This window comes from Hipposideros armiger, unplaced genomic scaffold (assembly GCF_001890085.2).
Source record: "Hipposideros armiger isolate ML-2016 unplaced genomic scaffold, ASM189008v1 scaffold_499, whole genome shotgun sequence".
In the NCBI taxonomy this organism is placed as follows: Eukaryota; Metazoa; Chordata; class Mammalia; order Chiroptera; family Hipposideridae; genus Hipposideros; species Hipposideros armiger.
This window is the reverse complement of record NW_017731849.1, coordinates 954,425-972,184: the sequence shown is the minus strand read 5'-3', so window position 1 is coordinate 972,184 and position 17,760 is coordinate 954,425. Positions and strand designations below refer to the sequence as shown.

General features: G+C 34.7%; 1 protein-coding gene across 1 annotated transcript in view; it reads right to left on the bottom strand.

Annotated features, from left to right (window-relative positions):
* Positions 1 to 17,760, bottom strand: part of CD2AP (CD2 associated protein) — a 102,231-nt gene that overhangs the window by 31,699 nt on the left and 52,772 nt on the right. Inside the window, exons 6-10 of the mRNA XM_019667536.1 lie at positions 6,827 to 7,014; positions 4,625 to 4,703; positions 4,130 to 4,224; positions 2,915 to 3,019; positions 1,506 to 1,542 (exon numbers count right to left, since the gene is read on the bottom strand). Coding sequence (XP_019523081.1) covers positions 1,506 to 1,542; positions 2,915 to 3,019; positions 4,130 to 4,224; positions 4,625 to 4,703; positions 6,827 to 7,014 — 504 coding nt within the window. The remainder of the gene's footprint in view (positions 1 to 1,505; positions 1,543 to 2,914; positions 3,020 to 4,129; positions 4,225 to 4,624; positions 4,704 to 6,826; positions 7,015 to 17,760) is intronic.

The window sequence follows — 17,760 nt, the reverse complement described above, 5'->3', positions numbered from 1 at the left end:
ATATGAGGGCCAGTGACACTGCCCTCCACAGCTAAGATGCTGAACAACAGCTCAACCTGGAGCTGGGCTGCCATGAGTTGCCGGCAACGGCGTAGGCTGCAGCCCCTGCTGCAGTGGGTTGCCATGGGCTACCGTGTGTAGCCAGCAGCCAGCAAGAGCGGCAGTCCAGAAGCCGGCGACTGATCTGCCTCGCCCGGTAAGAGTGCAATGATGGTACCAACTTGGGCCACTGAAGCAACATCCTCCACAACTAGACTGAAGAACAAAAGGACAGCAACTTGTCTGTTCCCCTTCCTCCAAATCTCCAGCGCTGTTCCCATCCCCCAATTCCCCAATAAAAATCTTTAAAAAATAAATAAATAAAAATATCAGATGAAAACATGGTTTAACAGAAAAAAAAATGCATCAGAATCACTAGGGCCAATATCTAATCCTGCACCTGTCACTATTACCCTAAGTAAATAATAACTCTGCAATCTCAGTTCCTTCTTTGTCAAATGAAGGGATTCCGATCCTCTACACCACCACTGTCCAGTAGAACTATCTGTGATGATGGAAATATTCGGGTTTTGTGCTGTCCAAATACTGACTTTGAGACTTGAAATGCTGCAATTGTGGAATTAAAAGTTTTATTTTAATTAATTTTAAAAGCTCCATTACTTTTTACTTGTGCTTTCCTTGTTCAGGGATTAGGTCAGAAAACACAAAGCTGAAACCATGGCAGAGAGGAGAACTTACATTATTTTTAAAAAGAGCAAATCTTTCAAGAAAACGATTTCACAGTATTTGTAAAAATCAGAAATTTAAGTCTAGAGCTTACAGAAATGACAAGAACCAGATTATAAAACATTAACTCTGGAAAGCTCTTCTAAATTTGTTTAATTCAACTGTTTAAAAAAAATTAATTCTTCTAATTTGTTTAATCCCCAGCACACACTCTGAAGGAAGAGTATATAAATAATCAGCTATTTGTTTCAGACATTAACAAGAGGATTTCACCTGAAAAGATAGAATAACTGGCCAGGTAAATATATCACGTTTTCTAAGCATATTTAAACTTAATCAATTTTTTTTTCTTTTTTAAGAAACCATTTTATTTTTTTTTTTTTTTAGCTGAGCCATCCTGCCACCTGTTGGCAGCTCAGCGGCAGCTCAGCTCGGGCTGGGAATCAAACCGCTGTTGCTCAGAGCTCAAACTCTTGAGCAAGCTCTTAACCAACTGAGCCACTCGGCCGGCCCCTTAATCAATTTTCTTAACTCAAAATGGCATATAACTAAAGTATCCAAATTATTTTCAAGATTTCTATTTTATATAGTTTGTACTTTAAAAAAATACTGACATATTAATGTATAGGAACAATCAATTTTTGTATTTCTAAAAATCTGCATATAGCACATACATTTTTTTTTTGGCAATAAAAATGATTTACGTAAGACCCAATCTCACCATGTTAGAACTTAAAAATATGAAAACCAGCAAACTGAGTAATGTATTTGTTACATACCTGGACCCTTAGCAGGAGGTGGTGGTTTCTTTGGTTTCTATTAAAATAATAATGGTGAAAACAGTTGAAAATTTGCATATTAAATAGTTAAAATAAATTCTGATCATTAATAATCAAAATTATACATAGGAACATCTCTCCTCATCCCATCCCTGCCAAAAACTATAAAATAAGATCCTAATAACTCCACAGAAGGTCACTGACAAAAAATTTATCCGATTAGAACAAATACCTCCTTGATCAAAATTCAAATATTTCAAAACTTATCACTGTTAGGTAAACCTATAAATTCTTAATGAGCAAAACTTCTGTCTTGTCTCCCCTAATATAAGATTCCTAGGCACCATTTTACACTCTTTTAACAGCTGAGTTTGGTGGGAAGGGAGAGGTGACAGGCAAAGAGCAAGAAAAAGGCTTTGTTTAAAAAAATAATAATAATAACTAATAAATATATCTAGCTTTCATTCTTGACTCTTCAAAACTCTCAAAGAGAAGATTAAAGGCAAAAGTCTGGTTTTCCTTAATTTATTCAAATTTTCTTAGATTTATAAGCATTCACTTATTTTTAAGACCTCATTTAATGCCTTCAAAAATTTGAGACATATTTCTAAGTAAATGACTTTGGTTTTTGCATATTAAAAATAGCTGATAATCAATAATACTGTATAAATATCTAATAAAAGACAAAAAAAAAAAAGAATGTGTTCGTTAAGTTTAAAAATAAAGCCCACTGAAGGTTGAATCAATCCTGAATCAAATCTAGCAAAGGGAAGGGCCTCCAATAGTGTAAGCCTCCACAGAGTAACCTTTAGTAATTTACTTAACTAAAGACTAAAAAAGTTAGAGATTTCTGCATTGGCTTAAATCAAATATGGTGAACTGCCTTGCTGTGTGTCTGTTCTCTGTCCAACTCTCTTTCCCTCTCCATATTTTAAAAACTCAATTAGATCCACCCCTCTATGGGGGGAAAGAAGGGATCAAGTAGTACTAAAGCAAAAGGTCAGTGATGAATGACTCAAGCCTCACTTTATTCGCTGTGAAAAGTGAGAGAGAGAGAGATATTAAATCCTATACCCTCCCAAAAATACATTGACAGGATAACAGTAAGATCAATATTCCTTAAAATATTTTCAATAAAAATAGTATGGGCAGCCTTTTTTCTTTTAATTATAATAAAGTAATGAAGTCTAAAGTTACTCATCAATACAGTCAGTGGGTAAAGAAAATCAGGAAAAAAGCATAGAACTGAAATATTGTTTTGTTTTACTATAATTCAAGTAGCTTTTACCTAAATAAATCTAAAACACCCTCATAGAATTATTCAGTAACAATGTAAAACCCCTGTTTTTAAAGAAATATTGGCAAAAGTTTCTTTAAACTATTATTATCATTGAAAAATAAAAGCTTACTGGAAAGTCCTTATCTAGTTCATTTATCTGAACAGCAAAATTGTCTGGAAATACTCCTTCTTTACCATTAAGTTCACCCTTCCACCAGCCAGCTTCTCCAGTCTCCTAAAATGCAAAATGACGAATAATTAAGATAACAGGGGTTATCTTTAAATAAGGAAAAAATTTATAAAATAGGAAACTACTAAATTCCATTATTTTTACAAGAAAAAAAAAAAAGACCTAAAATGATAATTAGGTCCTCCTAAAAGAAAATATTCCTCACATATTACTTCTAGCACTAGTTATAAAATAAGGTTTTTTTTAATAATTCAAATAATTTTAAAATTCAGTTTATAAGGATAAAAAGTTCTCAGAGGGAAAGGAGAAAGGAAAGGAAGTGGGAGAGGAGGGTGGAAAGAGAATATGAATTTCCAAACTATCTTCCTTAACATTCTTCTCAATATTTTACATGCTAAAAATTAATCACATTATTCATTTGCTTTAGAAATTAACAGGATCCGCTACAATTTCTTCCAAATACCATACTTCCTAAGAAATTATGTGTTATCAGTCCAAACGGTGTATTAAAAATTACATACACTGAACCATCTGACAGTTCATTTAAAACAATGGGAAATTTTTAAAAATTATTCTATAGGGTTATTGCAAAAACAAAATATTTATAAATATTCCTGTATTACAAATAGTAATTATAGGCTTTCGCCCATACCCCAATATTTCTGGGTTTTTTCTTTTTCCTTTAATTCATTTTGCCTTAATTCATTCCAAGTTATAAAACTACCTCATTCTTGTAAATAGCTGCACCATTTTCCACAGTATGAAATTTCATAACCATTTAGATATTGATGAACATTTAAATTGTTTCCTTATTTTTATTTTTATATTATAAACAATACAATATGCATTAGGTGGGAAAAAATAGAATGAGGTAGAACAGGAAGTGAGAATTGACACCTGGGGAAGCTAAAAAAATAACACATAATGATTCCCAATATATCAATTATAACTAAGATAGAAAATAAAAGTTTCCTCGGGAAAAGAAAAAAACTTTCTGAGTACTTACTATGTGCCAAGTTCTCAGGACACAGAAACAAACAAGACCAAGTCCCAGCTCTTCTAGAGCTTACTTACATTCTAGGGGGAGTGTAGGAAGACAGAAATATTTCTATGAATAAATTAAATGATTCAGTGAAAAACTGAGAAATATCTTACCTTATTTATCAAATGGATTATCTCTCCCTCTTTAAAAGTAAGTTCATCTTCATTAGTACCTTCATAGGCAAATAATGTTCTACAATATTCTTTAGCTAAAATAAAAAAATGTAAATAATGTAGCTTATATAAATTGATTCCTTCAACAAATACTAAGTCTCTATTTTGTGCAAAGAAATGTACACTAGAAGCTGTTAAAATGAATTTAACATTTTCAGCCAATATTGTACATTGAATTAGGTAACAATTTCATTAATCATTCATTCAAATAGTTACTAAGTGACCACTATGCTCTAGGCACAGTTCTAACTGCTGGGGGAGCAGATACATCAGTGAACAAAGCATATTAAAATCCTTGACCTCATGGTGTTTATATCTAGTAGGATTTAATACGCTGATCAAGTAGTATAATGTTAACAAATGTCTTCAACAAATCTAACAATATATTTGAGCATGCTTCATTCCAGGTATGAAAATTTTATTCAAATAACTTACCTTTAATTTTACCTTCAGTGTCTGTTTTTGTTATCTCTACGCTCTGAGTTCTGGATCCTAGTGACTGTATAATTAAGGGCTAGAACAGAGAAGGATGGCATCAACTATTTTAAGTTAAGAATACATATAATATTGTTAGACGAAATTTCCATTTACAGTTATCCAGCTTTCCCTCATGGTCTTTATAGCCTGGTTAGCAATGTGAATGAAAACTCTGCCATGAAAAAGATAAAGATCTCAAAAGCTACTTAAATGATAGCTCAGAACTTTTAAAACTCCCAATTTTAATAAATCCTGATACCAATAACAAATACTCTAAATTTAGAATCTCTAACATAAATGATAATAGCATTTCAAAATTTACTATGTATCAATCCTTGAGCTCAGAACTTTTCATACATTATAACTTAATCCACAGAACACTCTGCAGAAAATGGGCACTATCATTTACACCTTTTATAGATTAGGAAACAGTTCAATAACCTGCCCATGATAACAGTAATTTAGTAGTAGAACCCAGATTTAAACCTGGAAAGTATGACTCCAGAAAGTGGGCTCTTAAACAACATCACTCAGCTTCCTTACAATGAAATAGAGAAGAAAAAGTCTTGATACTTCATTGCTGCTATCTGAATGAAAATATTTACATAATGTTATAACCCTTATTATAACTATAGTCCAGGAGACACTTTTCCACTGTAAGTTACTACAGCTATCCTTCCTCATCTTATACTGTTTCTTGAGTTCTCGCCCCCAAAATAACACTGTATTTGACCTTAGATTTCATTAGTTAAAAATATGAACATACCATTCGTTACCTTACTTTCACTGTGTGTTGTTTATCTTTTAACATACTCACTTTAATTTCTCCCACTCTAACCACCATATCTTCCAATTTGGGGTCACCTATAAACAGTAAATGTGCTCCCTGCTTGATCAATTCCTAAATCAGTGATCAAAGCAAGCCTCACAAGGCCATCACAGAGGGTGACACTGAGAGTACTCTTAACAACTCTGGAATAGTAAACACAAATGGCAAATGAAAGATTACTGGTGTAGCCATTAATAAAATAAAGTTATTCAACACAGTCATAAGCCTTAGAGTTAGAAAGGGGCGCCAGATCGTCTAATCAAATGTGCCTCCTAATGCAGACATTGCTTCTCCAACATTCCTAGCTGTTATATGGCTTACAGCACCACTCCAAAAACCACAATCTTTACCTTCAAAACCAAGAATCAATTAGGCCCCATAATCTTAATGCCAGACTGCCTCAGAGCTAGAAGGGTAGGGTACAAAGTATAAGTTCTCTTTCCTGAACTTAAATCATAATTACATGAGAAAACATGTAGCAAGCTAGGAAAGAAAAAAAAAATGTTGAAACTAAACACTTTAGTAGGAGAAAACTCCAGAAATATTTCACCAACAAAAACAGTCTTATAACTGAAATATAGCCAAACTAGGCAAGTAAATACTGAAATACCTTAAACTCTTCAGTTAAATAAAGACACAAATGAGAAGTACAAAGGAAAGAATACTCTGAAAGTTACGGGAAAAGCCTCCTATCTGAAGTGCTCGATCTGAAGCTGCAAAATGTTACCACCAGAACAATAGCTTTAAAATAAATGTTCTAAAGACTGTAGCTATTTTTCCCCAAAATAATAACTTATGGTCTATTTTTAAAATCTCTTACTAGAGCTTATAATTTATGGCACATTCACTCTGATTTATTTCACAATGCCAGTAAAATACTAAAGAAAAATAAAGTTCTCTGTACATTTAGAGGGAATTAGATTTCACCATTGCTGACAAACCAGAGGTAAGTTAAGCAGTGCCTAATTAATTTCTCACTGTGAATCCACTTTAAAATGGCCCATTTTAGGCTTACTTCAAATTAAAAGAAAAAAACTTGCTTTTAAAGGCAAAAGAAAGTCTTGCTTTTTCTATTTTTATAACTACGACAACTAAAAGTCTAAAGCTTCCACTAAAAGGCAGTTGTGTTAAATTTATCAAAGACATTCTAATTTTATAGAAATCAAACATAAACATTCATCACTATAAACGTGAAAAGAGTTTCTCAGTCTTCTCATTCATAACCAATTACTTGCGATCTCAAAAAAGAAATTTAAAGTTGCAGGGACTTACATTTTTTTTAAATCTTAATGAGTGGAGTTAATCTAACTAAAGTTCCTCATCAAAATTACCTTTTCTGGTTTTTTCTCTTCTGTTTCACTACTGGATGTCCTTGTCCTAAGTTTCACAGAGCCTTCTTTAAAAATATCTCCAAATCCAATTCCTCGAATTTTCTTTGGCTGTGTAACTGATCCAGGTGCAGTTTCATTCCCATTTCCCAGAGAGGGTACAGATAAGGCAGGTCCAGTCAAAGCAGTTTCTGAAAAAATAATTTGTTTTTTGAAGACAGACACTCAGAATATGAAAATTTGACAATTCTCTTCTATAGTGTTTACACTCTATACCTGCTAATAAGAAACAGTAGAATAAAAATAAATTAAATGACTGAGTACTAAAATATCTATGCAAAAGTTAAGATGCACTTTATACTGATTTTTTCTGGATGTTGTGTAAAACAATAACAATTTATGTATTTTTAATTAGTAAAATGCTAATTAATAAATCCAGGGAATCCCATTATACAAGATCTTTCACAAGAGCATGTTAAATTTACAGCTCTGGAACGTTAAAGAGATAAAGTTAATCATTTTTAAAAGTTGTATGATTCAATCTAATCAAAGGGTGAGTTTTGAAATATAAAAACTGGTAATATCAGCAAATTTTTTACTTTAAAAAGTCAACGGTTGAAATCCTGTCATTTTAACTTGCAGACGAAGTAACTTAAGTCTAAATTTGAAGCAGTCAACGAAATCTTAAATTACAATACAGTTTAATATTACATAGGTAAAACAGTTGTTTCTAAGTTCTCATTTAGAGGATTTAATGAGTCCATGAAACACCCCATGGAAAACTGTGTAGGTTATTTTTTCAGTTCATTTTTCTGGGTAAAAGCAGAACAGTTCTTATCAGATTCTCGAAGGACCTTATAATCTAAGAAACAAAGTTCTGGAGTAAATCATTCAAGAAAATTCCAGGGACATTTCAGAATGGGGGTGAGGGATGGCGAAAAATACATAATGTCAGTTCATTGAACTAAAAGATAAAAGAGTCTGTTGAAGTTTAACAGTAAGAATAACAACGGGTAATATAAAAATGGTAGCCCTACAACAGGAACATCTATTTCACAACTTCTGTGTTTGGGCTATTTTCATACATTTTTTCTTCTCTATAAACTTTGATTCCCATAATACGTTATTTTACTTTAAAGAGTCAATTATCTTTTAAAGGAATTTTAAAATGGAAAATAGTGATTTATATTTACGCATATATTCATCTACATTTCTGCCAGTCTTCAATCCACTATACAGATCCAAGTTTCCATCTTAGTGTCATTTTTCTTTTTCCTGAAGAACTTCGTTTTGATAATTCTTTAGACTGTAGGTCTGCTGGCAATGAATTCTATCAACTATTGTTGTTTGGCTGAAAATTCTTTTATCTCACCTTTACTCTGAAGAGTATTTTCAAAGAAAACAGAATTCTGGGTTGACCAGTTTTCTTCCTTCAGCTCTTCAAAGATGCCCTTCTAGTGTCTTCTGACTTACATGGTTTCTGAAGAAACACTGTCTTGTGCATTACATAGTTTCTGAATCTTTTGAATCTGTGGATTCTTATTTTAATTCTTCTCTACTTGATATGCCTTTTTTCCTTTAACTCCTGAGACTTTTCACTTATTGCTTATTTTCAGGACTTGATTATGGTGTACCTTTGCAATCCTTCTGTGTGTGGCTACCCTTTTTCGATTTATGGATTTATAGTTTCCACCAAATTTAGAAATTTTTGGCATTCCTTCTTTGAATATTTTTTCTGTCCACCTCCTCTCTCCTCTCCTTCTGAAGACTCTGGCTACAAACGTTAGACCATTTAAAATTATAAAGTTGATAAAATGTTCTGCATTCTTTATGCTCTTTGTGTTTTTTGATAGATTCTATTGCCATATTTTCAAGTTCAATGATCTTTTCTTCATTGACTAGTCTACTGTTAAAATTTCCCATAAAAGGATTCATTTCAAATGTTGTGTTTTCCTATCTCTAGTAGTTCCGCATGGTTTCTTTTCTATCTTCTATTTCACTCATTAAGTTTTCCATTACATCCTTGAGCACATTGAGCATTTTTACTATAGCTATTTTAATATCTTGTCTATTAATTCCACCACTTCTGATTCTCTAGTAACTAATTTTTCTTCCAGATAATGCGCATTTTCCTACATCTTTATAGCTTATAACTTTTTTTTTTTTGGCTGTTGAGTGCTACATTTTGTCGCAATTCTTTAAAAACCATTCATTCTCAACCTGGGGTGATTTTGCCCCCTGCAGGACATGAAGCAATGTCTGAAGACATTTCTGGTTATCACAACTGAAGACTACTACTGACATTTGGTGGGTAGAGATCAGGAACATTTGTAAACATTCTATTTATGCATTGGATAGTCCTCCAAAGCAAAGAGTTCTCTAGCCTCAATGTCATCATTGACAAAGTTGAGAAACATTGCTTTAACGATTTTTTTTCCCCCAAGCAAACAGGTAAGTTACTTGCATATTAGCCTGAAGCTTTCTCAGGTTAGTACTAGAATACTACTACCATTTCAAAGCTAATATAGCCCACACTTTACCCCTCTACTGAATTGCCCACGTAGTCAATGAAGTTTCTCAATCCACATGGAGAGAATTCAAACAATCCTTGACCTTGTGTAAGCACCAGAAATTATTCATGTTAATCCTCAGTAATTGCTTTCTTCAGAAATCCTACACATCTTCCATTATGGCATTTCACCCTACACAGTCACAGATTAATATTCACCCAAACTCTCAAGGCAAACCCTTAACCACATTTGTGGAGCTCTCTTTCTACATCTCTCTCTCTTCAGGTATTTTGTTCCACAAATTCCAACTTACTTGGGCTTCCCTGGACTTGGGTCCCTAACTCCTTAAATCAACAAAATTGACCACTTTCTGCTGAGGTCCCCCCTTCCTGCACTGCAGTCCAAAAATTACCTACTGACAGAAGCCTAGGACAGTGACTTGTTTCCTTGTTTCGTTCCCCTTTTCTCAAGAGAGTACTAACAAACTATTGACTGATACAGGCAACTTCAGCAGATAATTGTAAGGTGCAATTTTCAGTTGAGAATGTATGGCCATAAAATAAAATTTTTCTTTTAGATATACTGACTGTAAACGTTACCAGCCATTAAAACAAATACCATTAAAATAAATGCTTAGATATTAAACATATCTAGTACTAATGGATAAGCTGATTATTTTGGTTCATTGAAAACTGTCAAAACTACTATATTGGCTATTAACTCAATGGTTGGAAGGTAGCACAGTGTAATGATAAAGCACATGAACTCTAGAGTCAAACCCTCTTGGATCATATCTCATCTCCTCTGTATGTGCCCAGTATCTTCACCTGTAAATGAGATATTTCATATGATTGCTATGAGGATTAAATTGATTCCTGTAAAGTGCTTATTAAAACAGTGCCTGGCTCAGTGCCTATTATTTTTAATGAGTTTAAAGATATATTATTGAGCACCATTCAAGTAAGAGAGAGCACGATCATACAGAAGGAGCAAAAAATAAAAAGGAAAAACATCTTAGCCACTAGAAGAAAGAAGAGCAGGAGGAGAAGGGAACAAAGACGGGGGAGAAAGGGCAGAAAGGAGGTCTCAGAATCAGACAAAAGAGAAATCTTACCTATGTGGTATTTCTAATATTTTTATGCCCAATATGTTTTATCCATCAGATTATCCTTGAACTGCTAAACTTGTAGGAAAATTATATCTGCATTTTATGTGTGGCACTGTCAGTCATAAAACATAACAGCAAGTCTTCCTATTAAGTCTAAAACTCTCTCCCTTCCTCCCTTTCTCATTAAATCACTACAGCAAAAGCTACTTGAGGGCTATTATCTCTGTATAAAACAACTTAAAACAACCAAGAGTTCTAAAATATAATTACTTGTTGAAAAAAACAATCAAGAGCCCTTATGTGAGCTGGACTGAGTGCTGAAGAAAAATAGTAGAAACCTGATGAAAATACAAAGCATTTAATGGAAGCAATTCAGTCACTATTAAAAGTGAATGTGGAAATAATGCAGTATGTCTTACCCCAAGTAAAACACGTAAACCAATAACTTGGAACCTACTAAAATCACTGGCATAAATTCTCCCTTTTTATTCTAGAGAAGAACATCTTTTACCATCATTCAAAGAGTTTTAAGATAATCCTGCATTTCCTAAGAAAGTGTGTGTGTGTGTGTGTGTGTGTGTGTGTGTTTTAACTGGACTTAAAATCTGAAAATTCCTTAGTTCCTAAAAAGAATCTTTAGAAAGAGCGTCTACCTAGAACAGTTAGCTTATATAAAGACTCATTACATACTACCAGTAAAAGCATCAAAGCCCCAGAACAATCTTCTTTGCAGCTGTTCACCAGAAGGATTTCAAGGTGAATGCTAATATGGGATTATAAACAACCAAGGTAAATGGTGTACCACCTTAACTCCTGGAGACTAAGCTGCAGACCACAAAATTTCTATCTACCACCTTTGGCACACACAGCGTACACTACCATTCATTCCTGTACCACCTCACTAGCAATATGCACTATCTTCTTTTGCAGAGCCTGAATACTCAAATGAAACCTCAGCTGACTCCTCCTGTCCTTAAGAGACCAAAACTCCTGAAGAACAAATCCATCAGGGTTTCTTAAACATTTTGTGCCCTGCATCCCCCTAGTAGCCCAGCAAAGCCCAGAGGGATGCATGGCTCAAAGCATTTAACAATCGTCAACGAGGCGGCGGAGCAGCCTCCCAGCAGACGCAGAGGTGCAGATCTTTGTGAAGACCCTGACGGGCAAGACCATCACACTTGAGCTTGCCCAGAAGTACAACTGTGACAAGATGATCTGCCGCAAGTGTTACGCTCACCTGCATCCCCATGCTGTCAACTACCGCAAGAAGAAGTGTGGCCACACAAACAACCTACGTCCCAAGAAGAAGGTCAAATAAGGCCCCTCCACCACCTCCTTGGCCCACAATGTGGCCTCCTGCCCAAAGCCCTTGGCTCTGGGGCTTTCCTTGACTGGAAAAAAAAAAAAAAAAAAAGAAGAAGAAAAAAACATTTAACAATCTCTGTTAGGACCTTTTTGTCTCCTCAAAATTCCGACCTTTCCACTTGGCACCTCATTCTTAGCATCTCTCCTTTTTAATAGAAGAAATCAAAAGTCAAATATCTCTCTCCTCAGCTTCCCAGCACTAACTCTGATGTATCGTCAATTAGGACTAATCATGATACCTATAATGTGAATCTCATTCCCTCCACCTTTTGGGCAAATCCTGTTCTGCAGATAAACCCCATTCTTCTGAATTTGTATCTTCAACTTCTCCCTCTCTACTTGTTCTTCAGCATTAGCATTTAAAAATAATCAAGATTTTTTCCTTCTTAAGAAAAAAAAAAAAGAAAACAGGGCTGGCCGAGTGGCACGTAGGTTAGGAGCTGGCTTGGGACGCCAGCTCTGAGCAGCAGGGTCCCAGTTCGGATCCCACATGCGGGCCAGTGACGCTGCACCCTCTACAGCTAAGATGCTGAACAACAGCTCGACCTGGAGCTGGGCTGCTGTGAGTCACAGGCGACGGCATAGGCTGCAGCCCCTGCTGCAGTGCGTTGCCATAAGCTACCGTGTGTGGCTGGCAGCCAGCATGAGCGGCCGCAGCCGGTGAGTGACCAGAATGACAGGCGAGCGACTGTCTCAACCAGGAAGAGCGCAATGATAACACCAACGTGGGCCAATGAAGCGACGTCCTCACAACTAGACTGAAGAACAAAAGGACAGCAACTTGTCTGTTCCCCTTCCCCGATTCCCCAATGCTGTTTCTCTCCCCCAATTCCCCAATAAAATCTTAAAAAAAAAAAAAGTTATGAGGATTTAATACAACCAAGTGTTTGAAGAGTTCTCTGTACGCCACAAAACACTATTCATTCATTCATTTGAAAAAACTGAAAAAGAAAAAAAAAGTAAAAATGAATCCAATTCTTTGGTATAAGTAAAAGAGGGGTGGGGTTGCCATTAACTCAGATGAGGAAGGCTGTATAGAGGAGATTTGGGTGCAGAGAGAAGGGCATAAGATCAGTTTTGACCACCTTGGGTTTAAGATGTCTATTACACATCTAAATGGAGATTCTGACAGGCATAAGGTAGGGCAAAGACTTATTTATACAAGGGAGGAAAATGCAAGCAGATCTAGTCTTTATAGTATAAGGGTAAAAATAGAAAGCAACTCCTACTTAGCAAATAAGTGGAAACAGAAAGGTGACAAAAGAATACTCTAAACAAAAAAAGGCAAAGTATATTTGACAAAAAGCAGAGTCATTTCATTATAAAAACGGAAACATAACATTTCCCTAGAGAAGTAAAGCTTATCCTCAAATTGAATTCTAAAAGATATTTATCTTGAAATTTTATATAGAAACCAACAAATTAACAGATTATGAATTCACCACATTCCTATAAAACTATAATACTGGTTTTCTCATAACTTTTATTCTATAGTTCTTCAATGAAAACTAAGGGCATAAAAATAAATTACCCATGAAGGCTCAAAGTATATTGTCCACCTTTTGTTTAGAGTCAGAATTACCTTTTTAGCAATAATAGCTAGAGTTTAACTGGTCAAACCAAGAACATCATCCCATATAGTTCAGTTTATAGATTAAAAGAAATATAAAAAGAAACTATGTAAAATAATCAAATTGTGGTAGATATGGCATTCCAATACTTGTAAGCAAAAAATAACATTTTCTAATGTACAGTGGAGTTTAATTCTTGTAACAGCTACTAGAAGCACACACTATTTTGTTGACTAAAAAGACTGTCAAAATAACAATTATAGACAGAGGATGTCACACTTTGTTAGAACACAGAAAGAGTGGATATCAATTCTTTAAGTCATAATGCATAAGATCAAAGTCTTAAATTAAAATTTAAAGAACTATATACTTTTATCACAAAAGTTCAAAAGTCTTTATAAAGCACTCATTTCCTGGCATTCAAATAAATATGCAAAAACTTTCTGCCTAAAAATTAGAGTTAAAAAAAAAAAAAAGAATTATAGTGTACTGAAACCACTGACTTACCACTCCGTAATCACAAAGCTCCACATTTAGAATGCACTGTTATTGTAAAGGGGTTAAGCAAGCAAGGAAGTACATTTTTAACGGATATAATTCTGCAAGGTTACTAAAACTCAAATAGGGGTGAACAGTGCAAGAAAATGCCCAAAGTACTTATAAAAATAATAAACTACATTCAAATGTTTAAATGTTTTTTTTTTTTTAATGATCCCATGTGGCCTTTAAATTTTGGACACATTTTAAGGGCTCAGTTTACATGGCATCATAAAACTTATTCGCCATAGCTTTAATTAAATTAATACCAAGTGTTAATGTTAGAAATAAATATCACAGGATCCGATACCTATGAAACAAAAGAAATACTAATATGTATCAGAAGTAATTCAGGAGACAGTTTGCTAAGTAATGATCCATTATAATATATATGGTAGACTGTATTAATATTGTTCACAACTATTTGGTGCCTCTCCTTGCAGGAAAATTACACATGCCCATCTGGGGCACTTGGGTGTGGCCATGACTGTCCAATACAATGTTAGTGAAAGTGACATGTATCAATTTGGGGCAGAAGCTTTAAAAGCCATGCTCCTTTTCCACTGCCTCTGCAAGCATTCAAGCATGTGACAAAAAGGAGCCTCTAAGTCTAAGCCCTAAGTGACTATGCTGTTGTTTTAAGCCACTATGATTTTCCGGTTGTTTTCACTGCAGCATACCCTGAACAACATATTATGCTACCTTTTGTTCAAGAGAGGGGGAGATATGTTTTGATGTGTACCTGCAAAACAAGCACTGTGAGGATAACAAGAAAGTACAAATGCTTTCTGATACAGACAGCACAAGAGAAGACTAGCTGAATGGAGACAAGTATTCTAACATACATCTTTTTAAGATGTATATTAGATTTTTGAACCATGAGAATGTATTATCTAGTCTTACATATGTGACATAGCGTGCATATGAAGTATAAACCTCGTGAACTATGTAAAATTTTATTGATATAATTATTATGTATACTTTTCAGAGAGTGCATAGTTTCTCAGATGTTTATGAACCAAGAAATAAGAAGAAACTCTCTCACCCTCTATGTCAGCGGTTCTCAACCTTCGTAATGCCACGCGACCCCTTAATACAGTTCCTCATGTTGTGATGACCCCCAACCATAAAATTATTTTCGTTGCTACTCTGTAACTGTAATTTTGCTACTGTTATGAATCATAATGTAAGTATCTTTTTGTTTTCCGATGGTCTTAGGCAACCCCTGTGAAAGGGTCCTTCGACCCCCAAAGGAGTCGCGACCCACAGGTTGACAACCACTGCATATAATCAAGATGGTATAACAGATTAGGAATACAACAGTCACCCACAAATACTGAATGATCAAGCCCTTGATTTTGTTTTCGTAACACAGTGATCTATGCAGGTAAGCTAACCATAAGAGATTCATCTACTCTCCCGAGAACTAGCCAGTACCATTCCTTTGTGCCACAGGAAAGAGATAACAATCAACTGGTATGATGGTTACCTGTTCCATATATAAATTATGAAGTTTTATTTACACTATTCCCTCCCAGACTGTTGGCACTATAAAAAGTCAAGTAAGTGACACAAGAGAAAGTATAAAACTCAAATAAAAACTACGCAGATCATAATTTGCCTTTTGGGCCTCTATACCAAGCAGTGAGGAAACAAAGAAAAGTAAGGAAGAGTCTTGCCTATAAATAGCTGACAGCCTACTGTCAGAGAGGATATATAAACATGTACAACAGGTGTAGGTGCCACAGTAAAAGTCTGCGAAGAATGGTCAAATGAACTTCAACAAGTTGTCAGGCCACTCAATGGGGGAAAGGACAGTCTCTTTAACAAATGCTGCTAGGATATCCACATTCAAAAGAATGAAGTTGGACCCTTATCTTAAACCAAGTTTATTCAAAATGGATTAACAACCTAAACATAAAACCCAAAATTATAAAATTCCTAGAAGAAAACAGGGGGAAAGCTTCGTAACATTGGATGTGGCTATAATTTCTTAGATATGACACTAGAAGCACAGGCAACAAAAGAAAAACTAGACAATGAGACTACCTACATTAAACCTAAAAACTTTTCTATAGCAAAGGATACAATAAAAATAAGAGAAAATTCCTGCACATCATATACCTGATAAGTGATTAATGTCCATAAAGAATTCTTTTATATAATGTATATAAAGAATTCCTGCAACTCAACAACAAAAATAACCTGATTAAAAAACAAAAGATGATTAAACCTGATTAAAAAAAAAATGAACAGACATTTCACCAAAGATGATATACAAATGGTCAACAAGCACATAAAAAGCTGCTCAACATCACTAATTATTAGAGAAATGCAAACCCAAATCACATACCCATTAGGGTGGCTAATTAAAGAAAATACAGAAAGCGTTGCTGAGGATGTGGATAAATTAGAACCCTTATACACTGCTGACAGAATTGTAAAATCGTGCAACTGCTATAAAAAAAGATATGGCATTCCCTCAGGAAACTGAAAAGAGAACTACCATATAATCCAGCAAATTCTCTTCTCGTCTGAGTATATACCCAAATTGAAGCAGCGTCTGGAAGAGATAGCTGCACAGCCATGTTTTAGCAGCATTATTCACAAGCTAACAGGTAGAACCAACTCAAACATTCATCGATGGATGAATGGCTAAACAAATGCAGTACATGCATACAATTAAATATTAGTCAATCTGGAAAAAAATATTGTCACATGCTACAACATGGACAAAATTTGAGGACATTATGTTAAGTAAATAAGCCAGTCAGAAAAAGACAAATATATGATTTCATTTATATGAGAAATCTAAAGTAGTCAAATTCATAGAAACAGAAAACAGAATGGTGGGACAGGGGCAGAGGGGAGAGAGGGTTGGAAGAGGAGGAGAATGAGCAGCTGTTTAATAGGTATGGAGTTTTGATTTTGCAAAATGAAACAGTTCTGGAAATCTGTTGTACAACAGTGAACATACACAACACTACAGAAATTTATACTAAAAAATGGTTAACAGAAAAAAAAACAATAAAAAAGAAAAATGGTTAACATGATAAATTTAATGTGTTTTTTAAAACAATTAACAATTTTCAAAAAAAAAGCCTATATAGAGGAAACAAGACAAAAATCAATTAGAGGGTGGAAAAAACAGGAGTTTAGAAAATAACATCCAAGCTAAGATGGTTGTAGTCAGAGCTGAAGATTATATTTCTAATGTTTCCTGGAACATTTCTAAGAAGAAAATTTGTGAAGTTTTCAAAAAAAGGTGGCCAACAACATATTCTGTGTTATGTTGGAACTTAAACTTCTGGACTGCAAAGGGGATTCTGACCCTCACCAAACCAAAATAGCACTTAGCACAGAGAAGGCTCAAACAATATCTACTTGATTAAACTGGCCTCCACTTCTTCCTAAGTTCATGTATTTTATTCTAAAAATTAGAGCAGAGTGAAAACTATTCATCAAACTAATTTATATCTTCAAAGCAAATATACACAGACAATGTAAGAGTGAACCTGAAAGTATAAACTACTAAAACCTGTAAGAAAATTAAATTCCCTTAGGAGTAAAACAAACTCAATTACTCATTTCATTCATCTCTATGGCCGATGGGCTTAAAAATGACATGAATGCAGACCAGAATGTGCTCTGTGGTATTACATTAGAATTAGAGGTACCAGTAGGAGTAGGTAGGTAGGTAGATGAATAACAGGTAAAGAGATACAGGAGTGAGTGAGTGTGAGAGTGTGAGTGTGTGTGTGTGTGTGGGTGTGGGTGTGGGTGTGTGTGGGTGTGTGGAGAGGGAGAGAGAGGGGGGGAGAGAGAGAGAGAGAGAGAGAGAGAGAG